Source organism: Fundulus heteroclitus, chromosome 13 (assembly GCF_011125445.2).
Source record: "Fundulus heteroclitus isolate FHET01 chromosome 13, MU-UCD_Fhet_4.1, whole genome shotgun sequence".
Classification (NCBI taxonomy): domain Eukaryota; kingdom Metazoa; phylum Chordata; class Actinopteri; order Cyprinodontiformes; family Fundulidae; genus Fundulus; species Fundulus heteroclitus.
The window spans coordinates 20,942,380-20,964,048 of record NC_046373.1 but is presented as its reverse complement, the minus strand read 5'-3'; the positions used below and the strand labels follow the sequence as shown (position 1 = coordinate 20,964,048).

General features: G+C 40.4%; 2 protein-coding genes across 2 annotated transcripts; one reads left to right on the top strand and one right to left on the bottom strand.

Moving 5' to 3' along the window:
• Positions 1-5,297: 5,297 nt before the first annotated feature.
• On the top strand, positions 5,298-7,793 carry LOC118565230. The gene is made up of 2 exons (XM_036145344.1): positions 5,298-7,537; positions 7,687-7,793. Exon 1 carries the CDS (start codon positions 5,303-5,305, stop codon positions 7,190-7,192), a length of 1,890 nt encoding a protein of 629 aa, XP_036001237.1. The 5' UTR covers positions 5,298-5,302; the 3' UTR covers positions 7,193-7,537; positions 7,687-7,793.
• A 5,984-nt stretch (positions 7,794-13,777) lies between these two features.
• LOC118565431 (GTPase IMAP family member 9-like) lies at positions 13,778-15,034 on the bottom strand. Its single transcript, XM_036145874.1, has one exon. It carries the CDS (start codon positions 15,032-15,034, stop codon positions 13,940-13,942), a length of 1,095 nt encoding a protein of 364 aa, XP_036001767.1. The 3' UTR covers positions 13,778-13,939.
• Between the last annotated feature and the right edge of the window lie 6,635 nt (positions 15,035-21,669).

Sequence of the window (21,669 nt, the reverse complement as noted above, 5' to 3'; positions counted from 1 at the left end):
GAAATTGAAGTGGAAAAGGCCAAGCTCCAGTCTATGTATGCATCCAACGCCAGAACTCAAGCTGAAAGATCTAATGGTTTCCGAGCATGTAGCATACTGTGAGGTTAAAAGTTGTCACCCAGCATTTGTTACAAATTTTATGTTGGTTGTGGTTCAAAGGAGAAACTTAAACAATGCAGAGCTCATTAGCACTTTTTTTCCTATTCTGTATTGTCTTAATAAAGGAAGGTGAGCTCCAGGTAGAGTAATGTAATTAACCTTTGACCTTAGTATCTCACAGTTTGATAAGAAAATATTTCTGCTAATGTTTAAATGCTGAATTTGTTCAGTGAAACTGCTTGTATATACATTTTATATGGGAAATGGAAATGAGAGAGGCAGAGAGAAAGTAGAGAGAAAGGGGGTTTGAACAAAAGATGAAAGAATTAAAGGAACAGTCTCAAAAAGAAATTCAAGCGGAAAAGGACAAACTCCAGTCTATGTATGAATCCCAGGCTAGAGATCAAGCAGAAGAATATAATCCTTTCTATTTTCTGGTAAAAGTTGGAGAACATATTGCAAAGGCATTGCGCATAATGTAAGGTGAAATGTTGTCACCTAGCAGCTTTTGCAGATGTTAAATTGAAAGTTTTTAAGGGAGAAAACATCGCAGAACTAGTAAGCATTTAATCATTTTCTTCTTTTATGAATGAATTTGAACTCTAGAGTAATCACCTGTGACCTTAGTATCACACAATTCCTTTAGAAAGTATTTTTGCTGATGTTTAGACACTGATCATGTTCAGTAAAACGGTTTGCATGGGAATTATAGGCATTACTGTTTTTGGTTTCTAATCTCCAGTTCTCTCTGAATGTATCAATTTCTTTCTTGGAAATGAAATCAATAATATGCATGCATGAGTCTGTGTTGCCTTTAAGGCATTTTGTTAAACAAATAAGTTCATGGGTTAAATAAATAATATAAAAAAAAAAACGTTTCTATGCTGACAAAAGTGATTAGAAGTTGATCAGTTGTATAATTCATAGTTTATTTACGATTTTATTACAAAATATTATCGCTAAAATCTACTTCCGGTTTGCGGTTACGTGTTTCCGGTTCCGGGTTTTGGCTGGTAAACAAAGAGGTCCATGTGTGGAGAACAGTATGGAAACGTGAAATCTGATGCCATCCACGCTGAATTATCAGGCAGGAATGCCGTAAGTTGCATTATATTGTTGATTAAACTGAAAAGTCTAGATATCAGTGTTTATTTTGCTGAAATGTCACTTTATTCAGTTTGATGCACTTTTATTTTGTATGCAACGACTCTATGTATAGAGATTGAGTTTATTTTCTGTTATTACAGTTTTCACCATTTTGATGAAGACAATTAAAACGCTTGAACTGCACCTGGGTCTTCATTCACGGTTTAACTCGGTGTCACCAACATCTACGTTGAAAACACTAGAGTGAAAAGGCACCATTCGATGATTCATCGCGGTCAAAATGGCTACCAGCAACAAGTCTGCACGCAGTTTCAGGACCGGCCACTCGTCTGGATCAGCAGCGAGCGCTGCCCACGCTCGAGCTAAAGCAGAAGCTGCTAAGGTTAGAGCTCTATATGCAAGCAAAGAAGCACAATTGAAAGTGGAAAAAGCACAAAGTGAACTGGAGAAGGCTAAAATAGATGCAGAATTGGAAATGTTAACGTTGCAAAGAGAAGCTGATGCTGCAGTAGCTGAGGCGCAAGTGCTAGAAGAAGCTGAGGCAATACAAGAGGAGTCAGAGAGCAAGAAATCATCAGAAAAAGTCAAATTAGAACGTACAAGTGAATATGTACAATCTCAAAGGGACATTGGACAATCACAGTCTCCTTCAGAAATACCAACCACCTCTCGCCCACAAGTAAGCTCACCTAACACATTTGTAACATGGCATCCCCCAGAAGAAGACAATTTGGAGCCGCCACCCATTAGCTTTGAACCCAAGCTTACTAAGGACAATGTTGCTGCCCTGACTAATCACAACATGCCCAGCCAGTTTAGAGGTGAAACCAAATTCAAATTAGAGAAACCGAATACCTCTCTCAACCCATTTAGCTCCCCATTCACGCCTCACTATAACGCACCGGCCAGTATCTCACATCCAGCTGAGCCATTTGCCCAGTATATGGCACGCCGAGATCTCATCATTTCAGGCCTTTACCAATTCGACGATAGGCCAGAGAATTTCAGAGCATGGTACTCTTCATTTGCTAGTGCCACAGCTGAGGTTCAAATCAGTCCCATTCAAGAGCTAGACCTCATGACAAAATGGTTAGGAAAGGAGTCAAGTGACCAGGTAAAACGCATACGCTCTGTATACGTCAACAACCCCACATTAGCCTTGAGCAAAGCATGGGAGAGACTAAATGAATGTTATGCAGCACCCGAAATAATCGAAAAGTCACTTTTCCAGCGATTAGATAGTTTTCCAAAAATTACAGTCAAAGATCACGTCAAACTCCGTGAGCTAGGGGATCTCCTACAAGAGATTCAAGGTGCCAAGGAAGACGGATATCTCCCTGGCCTACTGTATCTGGACACTTCTCGCGGAATCGGCCCAGTCGTAGACAAACTTCCATTTGGACTTCAGGAGAAGTGGATGTCACACGGCTCTCAATACAAGGAGGAAAATAATGGCTGTTTCCCACCTTTTGACAATTTCTGTAAATTCATAAGCAAAGAGGCGAAGAAACGCAACGATCCTAGTTTCAACCAACAAAACAGCCAAACACATTCTAAACCAGAAAAACCTTACTTAAAGAACTTTAATACAAGTAAACCTATAACTGTACACAAAACCGATGTTTCATCCCCCAACAAGGACATTAACAGGAACTGCCCGCTGCATAACAAGCCACATCCGCTCAAAAAATGCCGAACGTTTAGGAACAAACTACTTGACGAAAGAAAGGCCTTCCTCAAAGAGAAAGGAATATGCTTCAAATGCTGCTCTTCAGACACTCATCTTGCTAAGGACTGTAAGGCCACAGTAAAGTGCTCTGAATGTGATAGTACAAGCCATGACACAGTTATGCATCCTGGTCCTCCACCACAAGCTAACAAGGCTCCTCCACCTGCACAAGAGAATGGCGGGGAGGGAGAAAACGGTCCCAACACAGTCAACGTCACAACAAGCTGCACAGACGTGTGTGGTCCAGGTCAGTGGTGTCGTTCTTGTTCTAAGATATGTCTCACATGGGTGTACCCTAAAGGTTACAAGGACAGGGCTATCAAAGCTTATGTAATATTAGATGATCAGAGTAATCGTTCCCTGGCCAGGCCAGAGTTCTTTGAACTTTTTGACATTAAAAACGAACCCTTCTCCTACCACCTTAGGACATGCTCTGGTACTGTAGAAACATGGGGAAAAATGGCCGAAGGCTTTCAGATTGAGTCACTAGATGGGTCAGTAGTTATCCCTCTACCTTCGCTTATTGAGTGTCAGGACATCCCCAACAATAGGAGTGAAATCCCAACCCCTAGTGCAGTGCTATACCAGCCTCATCTTCAGCATATAGCCGAGTACATCCCAGAACTAGACCCAAATGCTGAAATACTCCTGCTGCTAGGGCGAGATGTTTTACGTGCTCACAAGGTCAGACAGAGAGTCAATGGCCCCCATAACGCGCCCTTCGCCCAACGCTTAGATCTAGGGTGGGTTGTAGTCGGGGAGGTATGTCTGGGTAATGTTCATAGGCCCACAGTTAGCACTCTCAAAACTGTTGTTCTGGAAAATGGCCGTCCCACAGTTTTCGGTCCATGCGACAGCCTTCTGCAACTGAAAGAAATGTCACACACAAATAGGCCAGGTAAAGCATCTGAACAAACCCTGGGACAGACAGTGTTCAATCGGACGGAAAACGATAATAAACCAGCTCTCTCAATACAGGACACTCTGTTCCTAAAAATAATGGACAATGCTATGTACAGAGACGAAGACAACAGTTGGGTCGCCCCACTTCCTTTCAAAGAACCGCGCCAGCAATTGCCAAATAACAGAGAGCAGGCAGTCAGTAGGTTCTCATCCCTAAAACGCAACCTAAATAAGAAACCTGATATGCAGGGACAATATTTGGCATTTATGGAGAAGATCTTCTCTAATGGTCATGCGGAAGTTGCACCTCCAGTAAAACAGGGAGAGGAGTGTTGGTATCTCCCAACATTCGGAGTCTACCACCCAAAAAAGCCCAATCAGATCAGGATTGTTTTTGATTCTAGTGCCCAGTACACCGGTGTCTCACTCAACAATGTTCTCCTCACTGGTCCCGATCTAAACAACACGCTCATTGGAGTCCTTCTCCGCTTCAGGACAGAGAGCATCGCTGTCATGGCAGATATACAGCAAATGTTCCACTGCTTTATGGTGCGTGAGGACCACCGTAACTTCCTCCGTTTTCTGTGGCATAAGGACAATGATGTAAACAAGGAAGTTATTGACTATCGTATGAAAGTTCACGTATTTGGCAACTCACCATCTCCCGCAGTTGCTGTTTACGGACTACGCAAAGCCATTAAAGCAGGTGCAAAGGAATATGGTGCTGACACAGTCAACTTTGTGGAGAGGCACTTTTATGTAGATGATGGCTTGATCTCTCTGCCCTCTCCTGCTGAGGCTATAGACTTGCTCCAAAGAACACAAGCCTCACTCGCAGAATCCAATCTGCGCCTGCATAAGTTTGCGTCTAACTCACAGACAGTCATGCAGGCCTTTTGCCCCGAAGATTGTGCACCAGTCATTAAAGACCTAGATTTAGGTGGTGAAGAAACACAATCTCAGCGAAGCCTTGGCCTCATCTGGGAAATAACAACGGACACGTTCACTTACTCAGTAGCTACAACAAACAAACCGTTCACTCGGCGTGGCGTACTGTCGTCTGTTAATAGTGTCTTTGATCCTCTGGGCCTATTAGCTCCTGTCACAATCCAAGGAAGAGCTCTACTCAGAGAACTCACTTCAGAAAATTCAGATTGGGACTCACCCCTTCCAGTGGACAAACAAAGTAAGTGGGAAACATGGAGAAATTCCCTTCAGGACCTAAAGGATCTACATGTCCCTAGGACCTACACATCTACCTCACTCAGTCAAGCAACACAGAAAGAACTATGCCTATTCTCAGACGCATCAACTAAGGCGATAGGAGCCGTAGCCTACTTGAAAGCAGTTCAAATAGACGGCAAAGTTGAGGTTGGATTCATAATGGGCAAAGCAAAGCTAGCTCCCTTGTCAGAACCTACTATTCCGAGACTAGAACTGTGCGCAGCCATCTTGGCAGTAGAAATGGCTGATCTCATTCAGGATGAGTTACATCTACAGTTCGATATAGTACGCTTTTATACAGACAGTAAGGTAGTACTAGGCTACATCTGCAACGAGTCAAAAAGATTCTACACATATGTCCACAACAGAGTACAGCGCATTCGCCAGTCTTCAAAGCCAGGGCAGTGGTATTATGTGCGTACAGAGGAAAACCCAGCAGACCATGCGTCACGGTCCTTGCCAACAGCTCAACTCACAAAGTCCACATGGTTCACCGGACCATCCTTCATACACCGTTCTCCTGTGGAAACAACACATGAAAGCGAAATATTTGAGCTGATTGAACCAGACAAAGACTCTGAAATCAGGCCACAAGTCAAAACTTATGCCACTCATCTCCAAGTACTAAGCAGTAAACGCTTTGAGAGGTTTTCTACCTTCAAGTCTTTAGTCGGAGCAATAGCAAATCTTGTCCACATTGCAAAATCCTTCAATGGCACTAACCCAAACAGCGTATGCAAAGGCTGGCACAAATGCCACCTCCCACGTACTCCAGAGGAAATAGCTCAAGCAAAAAACGTTATCCTCAAAGAGACACAAAAGGCTCACTTTCAAAAGGAACTTTCTGCTCTTAACTCTGGAAAGGCAGTCTCAAAACAGAGCCCCCTACAAAAGCTCAGCCCAGTCTTACAGAACGGTCTCATTACCGTTGGAGGCAGACTCAAACACTCCGAAATCGAGAACTTTGAAAAAAGCCCAGTAATTCTCCCTAAGGACAGTCACATCTCCCTTCTGCTCACTCGTCACCACCACGAGTTGGTGAAGCACCAAGGCCGTCATCTGACGGAAGGAGCAATCAGGGCTGCAGGATTGTGGCTCATTGGTGGCAAAAGACTAGTAAACTCAGTAATCCACAAATGCATAATCTGCCGCAAGCTACGTGGAAAACAGGAACAACAACGCATGGCAGACCTACCACCCGAACGCCTCAAAACATGTCCTCCTTTCACCTACGTCGGCCTTGATGTTTTCGGGCCTTGGATTATAACAACAAGGCGTACCAGGGGCGGACAAGCCGAAAGCAAGCGTTGGGCTATCATGTTTACCTGCATGAGTTCGAGAGCTGTGCATATTGAAGTAATCGAATCTCTAGACACATCCAGCTGCATTAACGCCCTCCGCCGTTTCTTTGCACTAAGAGGCCCCGCCAAACAGCTGCTATCCGATCGCGGCACCAATTTCATTGGAGCTTCAAAAGAACTAAGAATGGACAAATCAATGCAAAAATATATATCAGATCAAGGTTGTACCTGGGAATTCAATCCGCCACATGCTTCCCACATGGGAGGCTCTTGGGAGCGCATGATCGGCATTGCCCGCAGAATCCTGGACTCGATGCTACTTCAAAACAAGTTGCAACTGACTCACGAAGTGTTATCTACATTCATGGCCGAAATCACAGCCATCATAAATGCAAGGCCACTCCTCCCAGTTTCCTCTGATCCAGAGAACCCCTTTATCCTATCTCCTTCAACGCTCCTTACACAGAAATCTTGCCTTTTACCACCCCCTGGAGACTTCCTGGACAAACACCTTTACACCAAACAATGGAGGCAGGTCCAAGCTCTTTCAAATCAGTTTTGGACCCGCTGGAGGCGAGAGTATTTGCCCACACTGCAACAAAGACAGAAATGGACTGTATCCCGCAGAAACCTCCAAGTCGGTGATCTAGTTCTGCTTAAGGACAAGCAGGTCACACGGAACAGCTGGCCCATGGCAAGAGTCACTGCCACTTTCCCAGGCAAAGACAATCGAGTAAGGAAGATCGAGGTGAAGGCATGGGACCAAGGCTGTGTAAAGACCTTTTTGCGACCGGTTACCGAGGTTATTCTTCTCATGCCAAAGGACTGAATGTATAATGTTTGTTTAGTATAGTGGCCTCAGGAGGCCAGACGGGGAGTGTGTTGCCTTTAAGGCATTTTGTTAAACAAATAAGTTCATGGGTTAAATAAATAATATTAAAAAAAAAAAACGTTTCTATGCTGACAAAAGTGATTAGAAGTTGATCAGTTGTATAATTCATAGTTTATTTACGATTTTATTACAAAATATTATCGCTAAAATCTACTTCCGGTTTGCGGTTACGTGTTTCCGGTTCCGGGTTTTGGCTGGTAAACAAAGAGGTCCATGTGTGGAGAACAGTATGGAAACGTGAAATCTGATGCCATCCACGCTGAATTATCAGGCAGGAATGCCGTAAGTTGCATTATATTGTTGATTAAACTGAAAAGTCTAGATATCAGTGTTTATTTTGCTGAAATGTCACTTTATTCAGTTTGATGCACTTTTATTTTGTATGCAACGACTCTATGTATAGAGATTGAGTTTATTTTCTGTTATTACAGTTTTCACCATTTTGATGAAGACAATTAAAACGCTTGAACTGCACCTGGGTCTTCATTCACGGTTTAACTCGGTGTCACCAACATCTACGTTGAAAACACTAGAGAGTCCTTTTAGCTGCTCCCTAATTCAGGAGATGCCACAGCATGTCATCAAAAACTTAGCAGTTCAGTGATCGAGATTTACTGTATCTGTCTGTGCTCAGCTGAGTGTAACCTACACATAAACATTTGTCTAATCAATAAATACTGCTGCATTGAGGACAAAAATTCTTCAGGGGTCTTTTTCATTATTTATTTACTTATATTTTTTCAATCATATATTTAATTGAATCAGGCCATGTAAGCCAACCCTACATAGTTTTATGCAGTGATTTAAGCTTTAAAACAAAGCTGTGTACTAAGTTGTTGTATCATCATTTTCATAAGTTTCTTATTAAGGCAAAAATTCCCCACTAAACTAAACTAAAAGTTTATTTTTCATCTTCACCTTTGCCCTGCAACTCAGTAGATGAGCTGGTAGATAACTTCCATTCAAAAGTTTTACAAATCATTGATCTCATTGCTCCAGTTGCTGTAAATTGAAGGTTGTCTCTGGGAAGAGCAAATCTCAGTGGAGAAAAGCTACAGCAGTCACAAGTGGGAAAGGGAGTATTGAAAAGTTGATCAGAGGTGGGTAAAGACTAGACTCCAGGTTTACTTTCACATCTCTAAAGAGAGACTTTACAGATATAATTTACAACTGAAAAATGCAAGGGAATCTTTCTTTGCTGAGATCATGAGTACAAATATTAATAATGCTTGTGATTTAATTACCAGTTTACCACTTTGTTAGTGAGAAAATCCAAAAGATTAGAGGGGCAGACTGTACATTAATATCATATTCTGCACCAACATTAACTCCGGTTAGAACACATTTTTGACAAAATCCGCTAATTCTGGCAAACTACGTAAGCTTAGAAGAAATTCCACGAATTAAGATCCTCCTGTTGTCTCAATGTTTTACCCACAACTTTCTTTAAGAATGTGGTGTCCGTCATAGCGCCTGATTTGATTCAAAAAATTGAAAAAACTTCCCTTTTGTTGTCCCTCAGACCCTAAAACAGTAATTATCAAACCACTGTTGAAACAGAACAATTTGGACAAGTTCTTACTGGAGAGATACAGGCCCATCTCAACCCTCACCTTCATCAGTAAGATGTGTTTCAAGAATTAAATACCTTCTTAACAACAACCAGCTGCTTTGATGTTTTCCAGTCAGGTTTCCAAAGTGTTCAATGACATATATATAAATGCAGATTGTGGAAGAAACAGTGCTGGTATTACTGGACATCAATGCAATATTTGCCGCTGTTGATCACTATAATGTTGGAACCCCTGGGAAACTGGGTCAGTCATTCTGGTAGAGCACTTGACTGGAATAGATTTAAATTGTTTTTTTCTATCAATCAGTAACCTTACATCGGAGACAACAGATATTAATGCAGGTAAGCTCAATGTTTCATCTTCATGATAGCTAATTTTCTATGGAGACAGTAAAACGCATACATAAACCATATCAGGAATCAAGAGTCTTAATTGTCATTATGTGACCATAATAACATTTTGGTGAAACATCAGTGCCGGATTAAAATATAATACACAGAAACAAAGACATCCATAGAAAAAATGAAGATGAACATTTAAAGAGGAGACCTTCAAAAATGCAAAAACACAGAAGGAAAAGAAAAAGCCATATTTAAAGTTTAGCTGTAAAGAAAAATATAAATACTTACCGCAAGTGAGAAAACACTGTGCAATTATTAATTACACAGTATTTATTAGATAAAATGTCATATTCAAATAAAAAAATAAAATGTTCAAGTTGAATGTACCAAACATCCTTTCCCGAGTAGCTAAAATTGTGCACATAGTCCTTGGCAAAGAAGACAAATAGCAGTCAATTTACAGAACACTGTACAAAAATGCAGTTTGCAGGAAAGTTTTTTACTGGTACAAACTACACCAGATGTAATTTTCTGACACAAATAAGAAAAATGGTCCAGTTATTATCGAATTATTGAGAATCCCAATCAGTCAAATATTAAATAGAAGCAGTCAAATTCATTCCCATCCAGTCTCTCAGTCACATTCAGATCCAGATACAATAAGTCCAAATCAGTCCTTATAATGGAACAGTACAAAGTCTTAAACTGCCTCTCATTCATCCTCTCAGGACAACATTGCACTTCTTGGGTATGGTGTTTGTTTGCCTGTATAGAGTAAGATTTGGACGCTGTAATCACCGACTGGAAAGCGCAATCAAAGTAAGAAATAATGTTGCACAGTTTGTGAAAGTTTAAAATTCTATTGGAATTCCAGTTTTGCGTAGTTATGGGAAAATTGTTTAATTTCCAGACTGAATTATATATCCCATTCTCTAAAAGTTGCATCCATATACATTGTTGGTACCCTGGTTATTGCACTAGATCAAATGACAGCTATTCGATTAGAGAAATACAATGCTGTGACCTAGCAGTTTTCCTCATCTGATTTCTGCCGTTTCAGATACTTTTTGTCACAAAACATTTAGCATTAAACAAATATAATCTGCATTATAAGAAATATATGTAAATTAACTGTGCAGCTTCAGTTAAATACAGATCAGTGATGATCCTCAGTCAGCACATTTTGTTTATTCCACGCAAAGATGAGAACGTATAGAAAACAGTTTCTTTAGTCTGATCCTACTGTTTCAAAGTAGACAGAACTTTAGTTTTTTGCTTTTTAACACGGTTTGAGAAGAGTTCGAGCAGATACGGAGTAATCTGACTTTATGAAATAACATAATTTCTCACTTCATTAAATCATGAATCATATTTTCTGGAAAGCCGTGAGCACATTCGCAAGCTGCACTGAGGCTTGGTTACTATAACACCTGTAGAATTAGGAGATCATTTAGAATCTAACCTGTCTGACAACATAAAGTAGGCTAAAGGAGGTCAGAAAGCAATGCTTCAAGGCACGATCTAAAGAAATTCAAGAACAGATGACCAACGACTGTTTGACATCTTTTCAATTCAATTTTATTTATATAGCGCCAATTCATGAAACATGTCATCTCAAGGCACTTTACAAAGTCAAAGTCAATCAGATTATACAGATTGGTAAAAAAAAAATCCTATATAAGGGAACCAGTTGATTGCATCAAAGTCTTGACAAGCAGCATTCACTCCTGGAGAAGCGTAGAGCTACAGGGAGAGTTGTCTGCATTGTCCATGGCTGTGCTGCAATCCCTCAAACTGAGCAAGCATGAAGCGACAGTGGAAAGAAAAACTCCCCTCACTGCAGCTCCCGGGTGTTTTGGCACTACAGCTGCTGGAAGGTTTCCTGCGGCTCATCTCTGCTTTTCCCTGGGATGGAAAAGGCAGCTCTCCCTGTGTTGGTCCTTCTTGGGCTCCCATGTTCTGGGAGCCCTTTCCAGCATTTGGGGTTCTGGTTTCGCCGGTGTCTGCCTCAGTGCTCTGGGGAATGGGTCCTTGGCTCCTCACAAGCACTATCGAGCATTTTTTTGATGGATAAAGCACTCTCGCAAACATCTACAGGTGCTTGGATACAGGTGCTTACAGATTCACTTCTATACAGATACATCCTATAATTAACTTTGGATGTCACTATATACATCATATATTAAATAATAATATGCATTTGATTGTTTGTACCTGTGATACTTTTTTGGTTGGTTTTTGCTGTTCTTTTTATCTCTCTCTTGGCACGTGTAGATGCAGACTCCGAGGATATTATCTTGTATTATCTTTTTCCTCTACTCTATTTTTGTCACCTTTTCTCCCTTTTAGCATTTTGTCTCATCTTTTTTTTATCTTCCTCTCTTTCTCTTTTACGTTTCCATAATAAGACTTATTATATTGTAACTAACTGACTTGTTACTACTACTACTACTACTACTACTACTACTACTACTACTACTACTACTACTACTACTACTCACACTATTCAAGTGACAGATATGGTACCGATATTTATCACCTAACTGTTTTGATTCATGAGAAAAAATATTATTTAATTAAAGCACTGAATCCCAGAGGCACCAACCTTTCTGCTACTGATGTTTGAAAACCATCCACTAGAGGGCAGTGTTGGATTGCCTTATAATTTTGGCTACAGGCAACCTTTTGCAGATTTTCACATCACCATAAACATCAATCCCCCTCATCTCAGTCACATTGAGTAAATAAGGAATAAAAGCCCTCGATGAGATGTCCTCTCTTTTCCACCATGTTGTTGTTTTTTTTCCCTCTGGTCATCAGCTCAGCCAATGCAACCCCAGAGTTTAAGGGCAGAAGAGGAGAGGAGCTGGGGACGGAGCTGAGCAACACCCTCTACAAGGTCTTCAACAACGAGCACAGCTTGGATCTGAGTAGCCTCTGCTTAAGTCCTGGAGAGCACTGCTGGGTGCTTTATGTGGACGTGTTGGTGAGTTCCAGCCTTCAAAGTTGCCTCTCATTTATCTGGGAGGAAGCAATCCAGCTCATTTGCTGTTTTTAATCCAACCATCTAGCATTTGTCTTTGCATAAAAAGGAAAAACCTTTGAACTAGTAAAATCTGCAATCTACTGGCCTACCAGGTAACACCTTATGAAAAAAACCTCTCAGTCAAACTGAGGGCAAGTCACCCAAAGTGTCTTGGATTGAAGCCAGCTAAGTCAGCATGTTGCTGTTGTAGATATCAGCGGCACACACAGGGGAGAATACAACACACCCTTTCTGGATTCCAATGTACATACGCATATTAAACAAATACAGACTACATTTTGCTGTGCCAGGAAAAAGTTATTGAACTTTTCCATGTCCCTTGAACACCAAGGTTTAGTGTTCCAATTTGACCCAGGTATGATTTGTTTGTGACATTTGTGAGACTCAGCTTAATCAGCTGAAAAAAGAAATGAAATCTTCTGATTTCAAAGCTCCATACTATTATTTTAAGATAATGCTCTTTAGTGGTGTCGCTGTTACATAAGGGAGAACACTCAATGTTGATTATTTTCAGTATCAGTGAGTTGTTTAAAATTGAAACAGAATCCAAATCCTTTATTGTCATTGTGCAATTCAACCACTAGTGGAGCTACTAGGCGATTACACTGCTTCAGGGACCACAGTTTGATGGCTGACTCCTGGTAACTAACTTTAGGAGAAAATATCTCTTTAAATTATTTGGGAAACTGTGAGTAGGTGTATACATCAATGGTTGTATCATTAATTATGGATTTGGCCCAATGTAAGGCCTAGCCTCTCAGAAGCCCAAGATTTTGCTAGTTTCACCAGGGAATAAGTGCAGATCAAAATAAAAAAGGGAAACCCCACTACAGCAGGAAAACACAACATTTCTCCAGATCCCTGAAGAATTGTCCCAGGGTAAGAAAGACTGACTCCTGACCAGCAAGGGACAGAACAACAGCACAGCACAGAACAACATACCTGACATAAGCTATAATTTTTGTTTCCGTACAATTCCTCCTCTTTGTTTGTTATCTCAACAGGTTTGTTGTTTGTACTGTTTATTTTGACATCTTGTACTAAAACTGCAAAATAAAATTTAAAAAAGAACTAGCGTGGGAAAACCGTATTCCTTCACAATGCAGCAGTATTTATTGATTAGAAAAATTTTGTGTTGCGTTACATTCAGCTCTGTACAGGATGAAACAATAAATCTAGATTTGAATAAACAGTGATAATAAAATGAAGACGTTAAAGTCAGACTACTACAAGAAACATAAATGGATAGAATGGACATCAGAAGCACATTGACTGTTATTACATGTGTTTAGTCAGTTCAGCAGGCTAAGTCCATGTCTGTGATGCTCTGGACTCGGGTTTGACTCCTAGTTGTGTCAGAAATAGCATCCAGCATAAAAACTATGTCAACTCTGTATATAAGATTTGAATGACCTGCTGTGGTAGCTCCTGAATAAGGGAACAGTCGAAGGGACTTATTCACACATACCTATTATTGATTTAATCACTGAGAAATAAATTGATACATTCTGAAATAAATTAAAATTAGAAACTAACGGCAGTTATATCTAAAATGTATACACAATTAGCTTTACTGAACACATTCAGCATCTAAACATCAGACGAAATATTTTATTTAATTATGAGATACTAACATCAAAGTTGAGCAAAATTACTCTACCTGGAGATCTTGAGCAACACCTAAATTAAAATCTGTAAAGCTGCTGGGTGACAACTTTTAACCTTACATTACACTACATGGCTTGAAAATGTGTCCTACAGCTTCAAAGAGAAAACTGAAAGGATTTAAATCTTCAGCTTGAGTTCTGGCGTTGGATGCATACGTAGACTGGAGCTTGGCCTTTTCCTCTTGAATTTCTTTTTGAGACTGTTCCTTTAATTCTTTCATCTTTTTTTCAATCTCCCTTTCTCTCTCCTTTCTCTCCGCCTCTCTCACTTCCATTTCCCGTTTTCTCTCCTCATTCATCTCCTCCTTCTCCCTCTTCCTCTCCTCCTCCCTCTCCTTCTTCTCCCTCTCTCTCTCAGCCTGGAGCTGCTCCTGATATGTCTGCATCGCTGTCTGGTATTTTTCTTGTATCTTTCTCTCCAGTTCTTCTTTCTGTTTACGTATTTCCTCTTCTTTCTCCTTCAGGATGCGTTGTTTCTTCTCTTCAGTTGCCCTCTCAGCCTCTTGGAACATCTCGTTGGTGTAGTGACTTCCTCCATTTTTTTTAACAATGCTCTTGATCTTCTGGAGCAGCTCAATGACCTGAGGTTTCTTATCTCTTAAGTTATTGTTGAAGACATGATATTGGCCGTTACATCTGGACACCAGTCCCCGCAGTTCTGGGCTTTCAGACAAGAAATCTTCAATGCTGGATTCAAGGCTGTCTCCATGAGTAAAGAGAACCATACTGAATCTCTCTGCAGCTTCTCCAAATATTTCTTGAATCCTTTGGACTGACTGTTTTTCCTCTTCTGTGAATCTACCCACTGAAACAACTACCAGGAATATATGGGGTCCAGGAGCAGCGTAAGTGATGCACTGACTCAGGTCTTTGGTTGTTTTTTCTTTTCCAAATCTGGTGTCAAACAGACCCGGAGTGTCAATGACAGCAACCTGCTGTCCATCCACCGTAGTGTAGCTTTTGGAGCAATTCACAGTCATGGATTTGGCGCTGCATTTGGACTGAAAGCATGATCGACCCAGAATGGTGTTTCCAGAAGCACTCTTTCCTATTCCAGTCTTCCCCACCATCACAATCCTCAGCTCATCGTTGTTTGTAAAATTGGTTCCTGTAAACCAGAAGGTGTCCATTTTAATTAGAGTCATCATCATGTTGTACACAGAACTTTAGCTTCTGTGTATTTGAGACTGAGAAAACAACACATAGGTGACCCAATGACATGGGGATAGTCATATATATATATATATATATATATATATATATATATATATATATATATATATATATATATATATATATATATATATATATATACACATATATATATACACACACACATATATATATACAGTTAAACCAAGATATTTGAAAACAAATAGTTGTTCTTTGAGCAGATGTTTTATGTTTGTGGTCTGAACGGACCCAGTGAACAATAGACTACACCCTGCCTTGCCTTTAAACCACTAGCAATAGTCTTAAAGGGCGAAGCCAATACAAAATAACACTTTTATTTATGTATTGTAACCCCATATTATATAGGGGAAACACTTTAAACTGTGCACCTTACTAGTTCCAAAATGGGTGTTATAAATCCCTGATTGGCTCAGAACCTAAATACACCCCAGACTTGTTATCAGTGTATCAACCCTCGAGACCACTCAGGTCTTCTGGCTCCAGTTTACTCTGCATACCCAGAACCAGAACCAAACACAGAGAAGCAGCATTTACTTCCTATGCTCCACTAATCTGGAACAAACTTCCAGAAAACTGTAAAAGTGCTGAAAGCCTGAATTCTTTCAAATCAAGATTAAAAACACATTTGTTTAGGATTGCCTTCGATTGTTCTAGTTAAACTGTTTTACTGAAACATCATTAGTTCAATTTGGTAGTCCAACTGTTTTTAATATTTGCTTTTAGTTTCTATTCTCCCATGTTTTATCTTGTTTACATGTTATTCCAACTTGCTTTTATTCTGTTTTATTTTTCTATATTTTAATCATGTAAAGCACTTTGCATTGTCTATGTAATGAAATGTGCTATACAAATAAATGTGCCCTGCCTTGCCTTGTTAAAAACACTTTCTGGGAACCAGTTGTCCAGTACCAGGATAATTTACTCTCAAAGATACTGGGTTGAGGACCTGAAGTAGGCATAAACAAATTTATTCTGTGCTGCGTTGTACATAGTGGGGGAAAATGCACAAAATGCATAAGGGCTCTTTTCAAAGAGGGATGAGGAGTGACGAGGGTTCTGGGTTGAATAATCCAATGTTATAAAAAATGCCCCTTAAAAGTATACACCAACATGTGTAACTGAATTGAAGTGCAAAACCACTGGCAAGAGACACAACAGGATTGGCAGGGAGGAGGAAATAAGGTAGCAATTACATAACCTCAGGGGTAGAACAAGCTAATGATCAGGAGAGACGAGAACAATGAGCAAAGAACAGGTGGGTGAATCTGCCTTATAAAACCAGTCCCAGTGTTTACCTGATAACCACCTGACATTCCGAGGTTCATATATATTCTGATAATTCTTAATTTTTTTAAAAAAAATTTAATATCACACAAATCTATTTCAGGAATTTAAATCTGTGATTACATTGAAACATAAAATAGCAAAGGAATGCTGCAAGTGCAAAGTTGCATGTTTGTTTGTTGGTGCATACTGACAACTTCACAATAGACTCAACATGTTGTTATGTTGACTTACCATAGTTGTATGCGCAGTTTGGGTTGAACTTGTAGCTGTCCATGATTTGTCAGAGAGAGCAGTGTAGACACTCCGACTGCAGTGAAGCAAAGCATACAGATTATATCCCGCACATGCCTTTTAAAGAGTCCTGCAGTTAAAATGAAACTAAAACTGAAGGTTTGATTGGCTTGTTCTTTCCCTGATCTTAAAAACCCTTTTTATGCGCCCCCCACACCCCTGTCCACATCAAATTTTATTAAAATATTTTTAAGAAGCTGGTCTAAACAGTTAGGTAATCATATATATATATATATATATATATATATATATATATATATATATATATATATATATATATATGTCACTGCTGGGGTGTCCTGTAAATTCTTCGATTCTAGGAGTACCCTAAAGGTGAAAAAATATGACAAGAGGCAGGAGTGTCTAAGTAACAAGGATATTATTTTAGTTTTGAAAATCTTATTTCAATAAGTCACAAATTGCAAATAACTATGCATTCAACAAAGTGGATGTCATGCAATGATAACTATATTTACAACATAGGTCATGTAGTTAATTCCTATGAATATTGGGGTTTCAGTTGAGTTCATTTTTGTAATGCTAAATAAAAAAAAAAAAGATATTGGTGCAGAGTGTGTTAGTAAAAATATCACCTTGTCATATTTTACACCAAAATATCAGGTAAGAATATGAGAGACTACAGAATAGTCAAGGAAATTCCATCCTTCTCCAGTTTTGATGGTATTTTGAATTTTGATGTTCAATGGATTTTCCACCACTCTGATGAAAAAACAAACTTGTTTCTCATAATTATGACTTTGCTATATCATAATTATGATTTAGCTATGCCACAATTATGACCTAACTATCTCCTAATAAAGAGATTGTATCTCATTATTATGACTTTGTGTCATGGTGCAGCTTTGCCTGCTGCACCATGGACATTTAATGGCACTCTCTGCCTCCCATACACTCCAGATCCCATGCTCCACTGATCTGTTTCACCTGCCGTCCTTAATCAAGCCCAGACTCAATCCACCTGTCAGGTTTACTATTTAAACCTCCCTCAGTCAGCTCTTCCCGGTCGGATTGTCTTTTCATTACTGCTCATTACTCCTCATCCTCTCCTTGTCCTGCCTGCTCCAAGTAAGCTCCCTGCCTTGCTGCTGGATTTCCTGCTACCCCTGTGCTCCTATTATTCTCTCTGCCATGCTGCAGCTCTCTCCAGTCCACCTGCTCCTGCAAACTCCATCATCCAGTTTTGTTCCAGTGCTGACTGTTGGTTCTTCCTCCACTATCCACAATCTGCAATAAACTGCAAAACTAACTCTGTGTGTGGTTGTGTTTGGGTTCATCTGCAAAACATGACACTGCTGTGGTGCTTGAAAGCTCTCGGTAAGGTACTGTAATTACACATTTTCCGATCATAAATACTCATAAAGTCATAAAGTGTTAACTATATTTTAAGTATTAGAGTAGATCAACTGTTTTTCATGTTATCATTAAATGTGGAACTCTAAGGAAGCCAAAAGGATTTTGCCTGTTAGATTCTAAAACTTTACATTTATGCAAACTAGTATATATTATTATACTAGTTTTAAATTCAATTCAGTTCACTTCTGTGAACCATCTTAATGTTTTCCCTTAATCCCTACAGCATGTTTCCGTTTTTTTAGGAAAAGATTGTGATCAACTGTAACAACTGCAACACTGAGATCTAAAAGGACAAGTACAGACAAGTCCATTATCTTAGGCCATGAGGATATCATTAGTGACTTTCAGTAGAGCTTATATTATTATGGACGATTACCAAAAACTCTTCACTACCAACACACCTTGTCAATAACTTAAGGTGGCTGATCAATTGAAGAGATGACTGGGAAATTGGTGAGTTATTTTCCCTCAGTGATCCTCAGCTCCAATCAGTAGCGGTTTTTGGCACGGGCGAGCTAGGCAGCCGACTGGGTCGGCACTTTTTCAATGACACACAGTGGGTGGCACAAGTGGTTTAAAAAAAAAAAAAAGAAATTAAATATAATCTGCCCCCCCCCCCCCCAAAAAAACCCCCAAACAAAAACAAAACTGGTTTACCATTATCTATCATATCACAGTGTGAGCAAATGGTGCCCCTTGCAGCTGCAGGTGCCCTGCTTGCTGTGAGAAGATGCTGCAGCCATGAACACCGCACAGAAGCAGACAGGCTGGATGCCTAAATGAACAATGAGACAAGGAAAGGCCATGGGGAGGAACAATTCACCTTTGGGTCTCTCAAATAGACTGGGCAACAGAGCTGCGGGACATTCACTTTGCAGTCGGATGGAATCAGTGGCTAAGGGGCGGGGTCGCCAAGGAGGTCTGGGAAGATTCCCGACCGGTTGGTCTGTTCATGCCGAACCAGTTGGTAGTCAAACAGTTATTTTTCTGTTCTTTCTACCCAATAATAAAATACAGCTGCGGTGATGGGTGGGTGCGAAGCCATCGGTGGCAGGTGGCACAGTACAACATCAGGCTGTCAATCTGATTTTTGGAGAGATACAAACGGCCCCTCATAATTTAAAAACAAACAAGAAAGAAACTGGAGCAAGTTAAAGTAGCAAAGATGCTGGAAAGAAAAGAGAAAGAAATGAGTGGAGTAGAGAAAATGTCTGCAGTATGCAGCCTGTGCACAAAATTAACCAGTTAAGCTTTTTACCGCTGTTCTTTTTGACTGTGGGACCGCAGTCATTTACTGGAGGAGCCAGTCTGATTGCAGTCAGCCAGGACAGTAATGGACCGAGCAGTATGACTAGTAGCAAAAACTCCCTCCATGGTACTATCCCATCTCAGAGTTGACAGATGTGTGTTTTGGATATGTTCAAGGCACACAGAACATTAAAGGTTACACTATATGTGCATAAATAATTACTCTGCTTTATCAATTAAAATGAATGTCAATCTATACTTGCTGTTGAGGAAAAGAAAGACATTACAAGGGATAGTCTGTGTTCAATGGATAATATTTTTATTACTATAGCGCTCAGAGGGGTTTTAACCCGGTAAGTAATTTAATGCAGAACCACCACTGGTTCCAATCATCTTGATCACGTCTCTGACACTTCCAGGTACATTTCCTCTGCTCCAGTTACTGGGGTACTTTCGGCACTCACGCCAGCGGCTAAGGGTCTGGTTGGTGTCTCTGTTTCCAAGGTTTAGGTGGATGTTTCCTGCTTGTCTGCAATTGGTTCAGTTAGACACTGCATGCACCACACGTGGGACTTCCAGAGCTGCAGCAGAGCATCTCATATTCACATTTTCAGTCATAGCCAAGCCCTCCACATCCTTAGCCGCTACAGTGCTTTCCAACTCCATCTCTGCTACCTCTGCTACAGAGCCTTGCATGTAGACAGACACTACAAAGATCGTCATGGCATCAGCAGTAGCTTCACACGAAAGCAACATCAGTTGAGTTTTCCATGTCAGAAGCCGCAATAGAATTCCCCAGGGCTGTTGCCACAGCTCCAGTGCAAGGTCTTTGTTGCTGAAGACCTTCCAGAGCAAGGTCTTCAGACCCTTAGAGATGCAGAGCAAGGTCTATATCATCTTCATCTACATTCCTGGGTCAGTCATTATCATCAGCATCTTTATCATTTTCATCTACATTGCAGGCTTTGTCGTCATCAGCAACTTTAGGTACATTCCTGACTCAATCATCAGCACCTTCATCTACATTCCTGGCTCAGGTCATCATCAGCATCTTATTTTTTTGTATCTTCTTGTACGTGTCCTGTCTGACAGTGTAGGGCTAAGAGTTGCTTTCTTAATGCCAAATCCCAACAGATTTACTTTCAGAACAGCCTTCGCTATAGTGCTGTGCTTGATATATATGCAAAAAAACTTTATTGGATATTATTTGGGGATTATTTCAAATTCAATGTACACAGAAACGTAAAGGTAAAAAAGAAAGAAAGGAAGAGAAAAAGGTAAGGAAAAATGTAAAAGGGGAGAAAAGCTTACAAAAATAGAGCAGAGGGAAAAGAGGGTGCAAGATAATCTCTGAGGCTGCTCCTGCACATGCAGAAAGAGATATAAAAAGAACAAAAGCAACCAAGCAGGTGTCACAGGTACAAACAAGCAACGCCTTCGATAACATCACTGAAAAATGCACAGTATTGTTTAACACAAGATGCATTTAGTGATAGCCAAAGCTAAATATGGAGTTAATCTGTATCAAAGCGTATCTGTAAAAATCTAGGTGCAAGCACCTGTTGTTGTTTGAGAGTGTGCTTGTACATGTAAGGCTTTTGCATGACAAAAAGGCTCAGTAGTGGTTGTGAGGAGCCAAAGACCTGCAACCAGAGCACCGAGGCAGAAGCTGGGGGGACCAGAACCTCAGACATCTCCCCAGCTCCAGTAGATCCAACATCCACAGGCACACACACACACGGCCTTTACTGTGCTGTCTTCCCTTACCATGCTGCTTTCTGCTTTAGCTGTAGTGTCAGAAAGGTCAGATCAGAGACCTCAAGCTGTAGCTTTCTTAGAATTTTTAGTGATGACTCTTGTTCTTTCTGCATGTTTGTTGGTTGAATGTTGATTATGAAGCTAGTCAGGGATTTATTTAGCGTATTCTTTTTCCTATGTCTGTAATGTTTTTTTTTTCTGTTTTCTGTACAGCACTTTAAATGTCTTGTTACTGAAAAGTGCTATATAAATAAACTTAACTTATCTTTGTGTAAGTAGACCATCCAGCGTTCCTGATCTCCTGTTACTGACCTGTCTTGTTCCTGTTTTGTTCCTGCCTGCCTTGCCTCTGTCAGATGCTCTTGTTGGCCTCTAATCTCTGGACACTGTCCTCCTGTCTTGCCCGTTAACCAAGCCTGTCTACCTCTGCCCCTTTCTGGATTCTCCTGCCAAGCCTGGACCTCAGACCTATCTTCCAGATGGAGCTGTCAGGATCAATCCCCAGAACCGATGCAAACTCTTGTCCTCTGAGAAGGTTGTTGTCATTTATTCATTTATTCAGTGTGTTGTTACCCTCACTGAAGTATTCCTGGCTCACAAACCTGATTCTCCTCTGTGCAGAGTTCTTGATAAG

What these genes read in the sequence shown, in the direction of transcription:
- LOC118565230 (XM_036145344.1), top strand. Translation starts at nt 5,303, where the DNA reads ATGGCTGATCTCATTCAGGATGAGTTACATCTACAGTTCGATATAGTA.
- LOC118565431 (XM_036145874.1), bottom strand. Translation starts at nt 15,034, where the DNA reads ATGATGATGACTCTAATTAAAATGGACACCTTCTGGTTTACAGGAACC.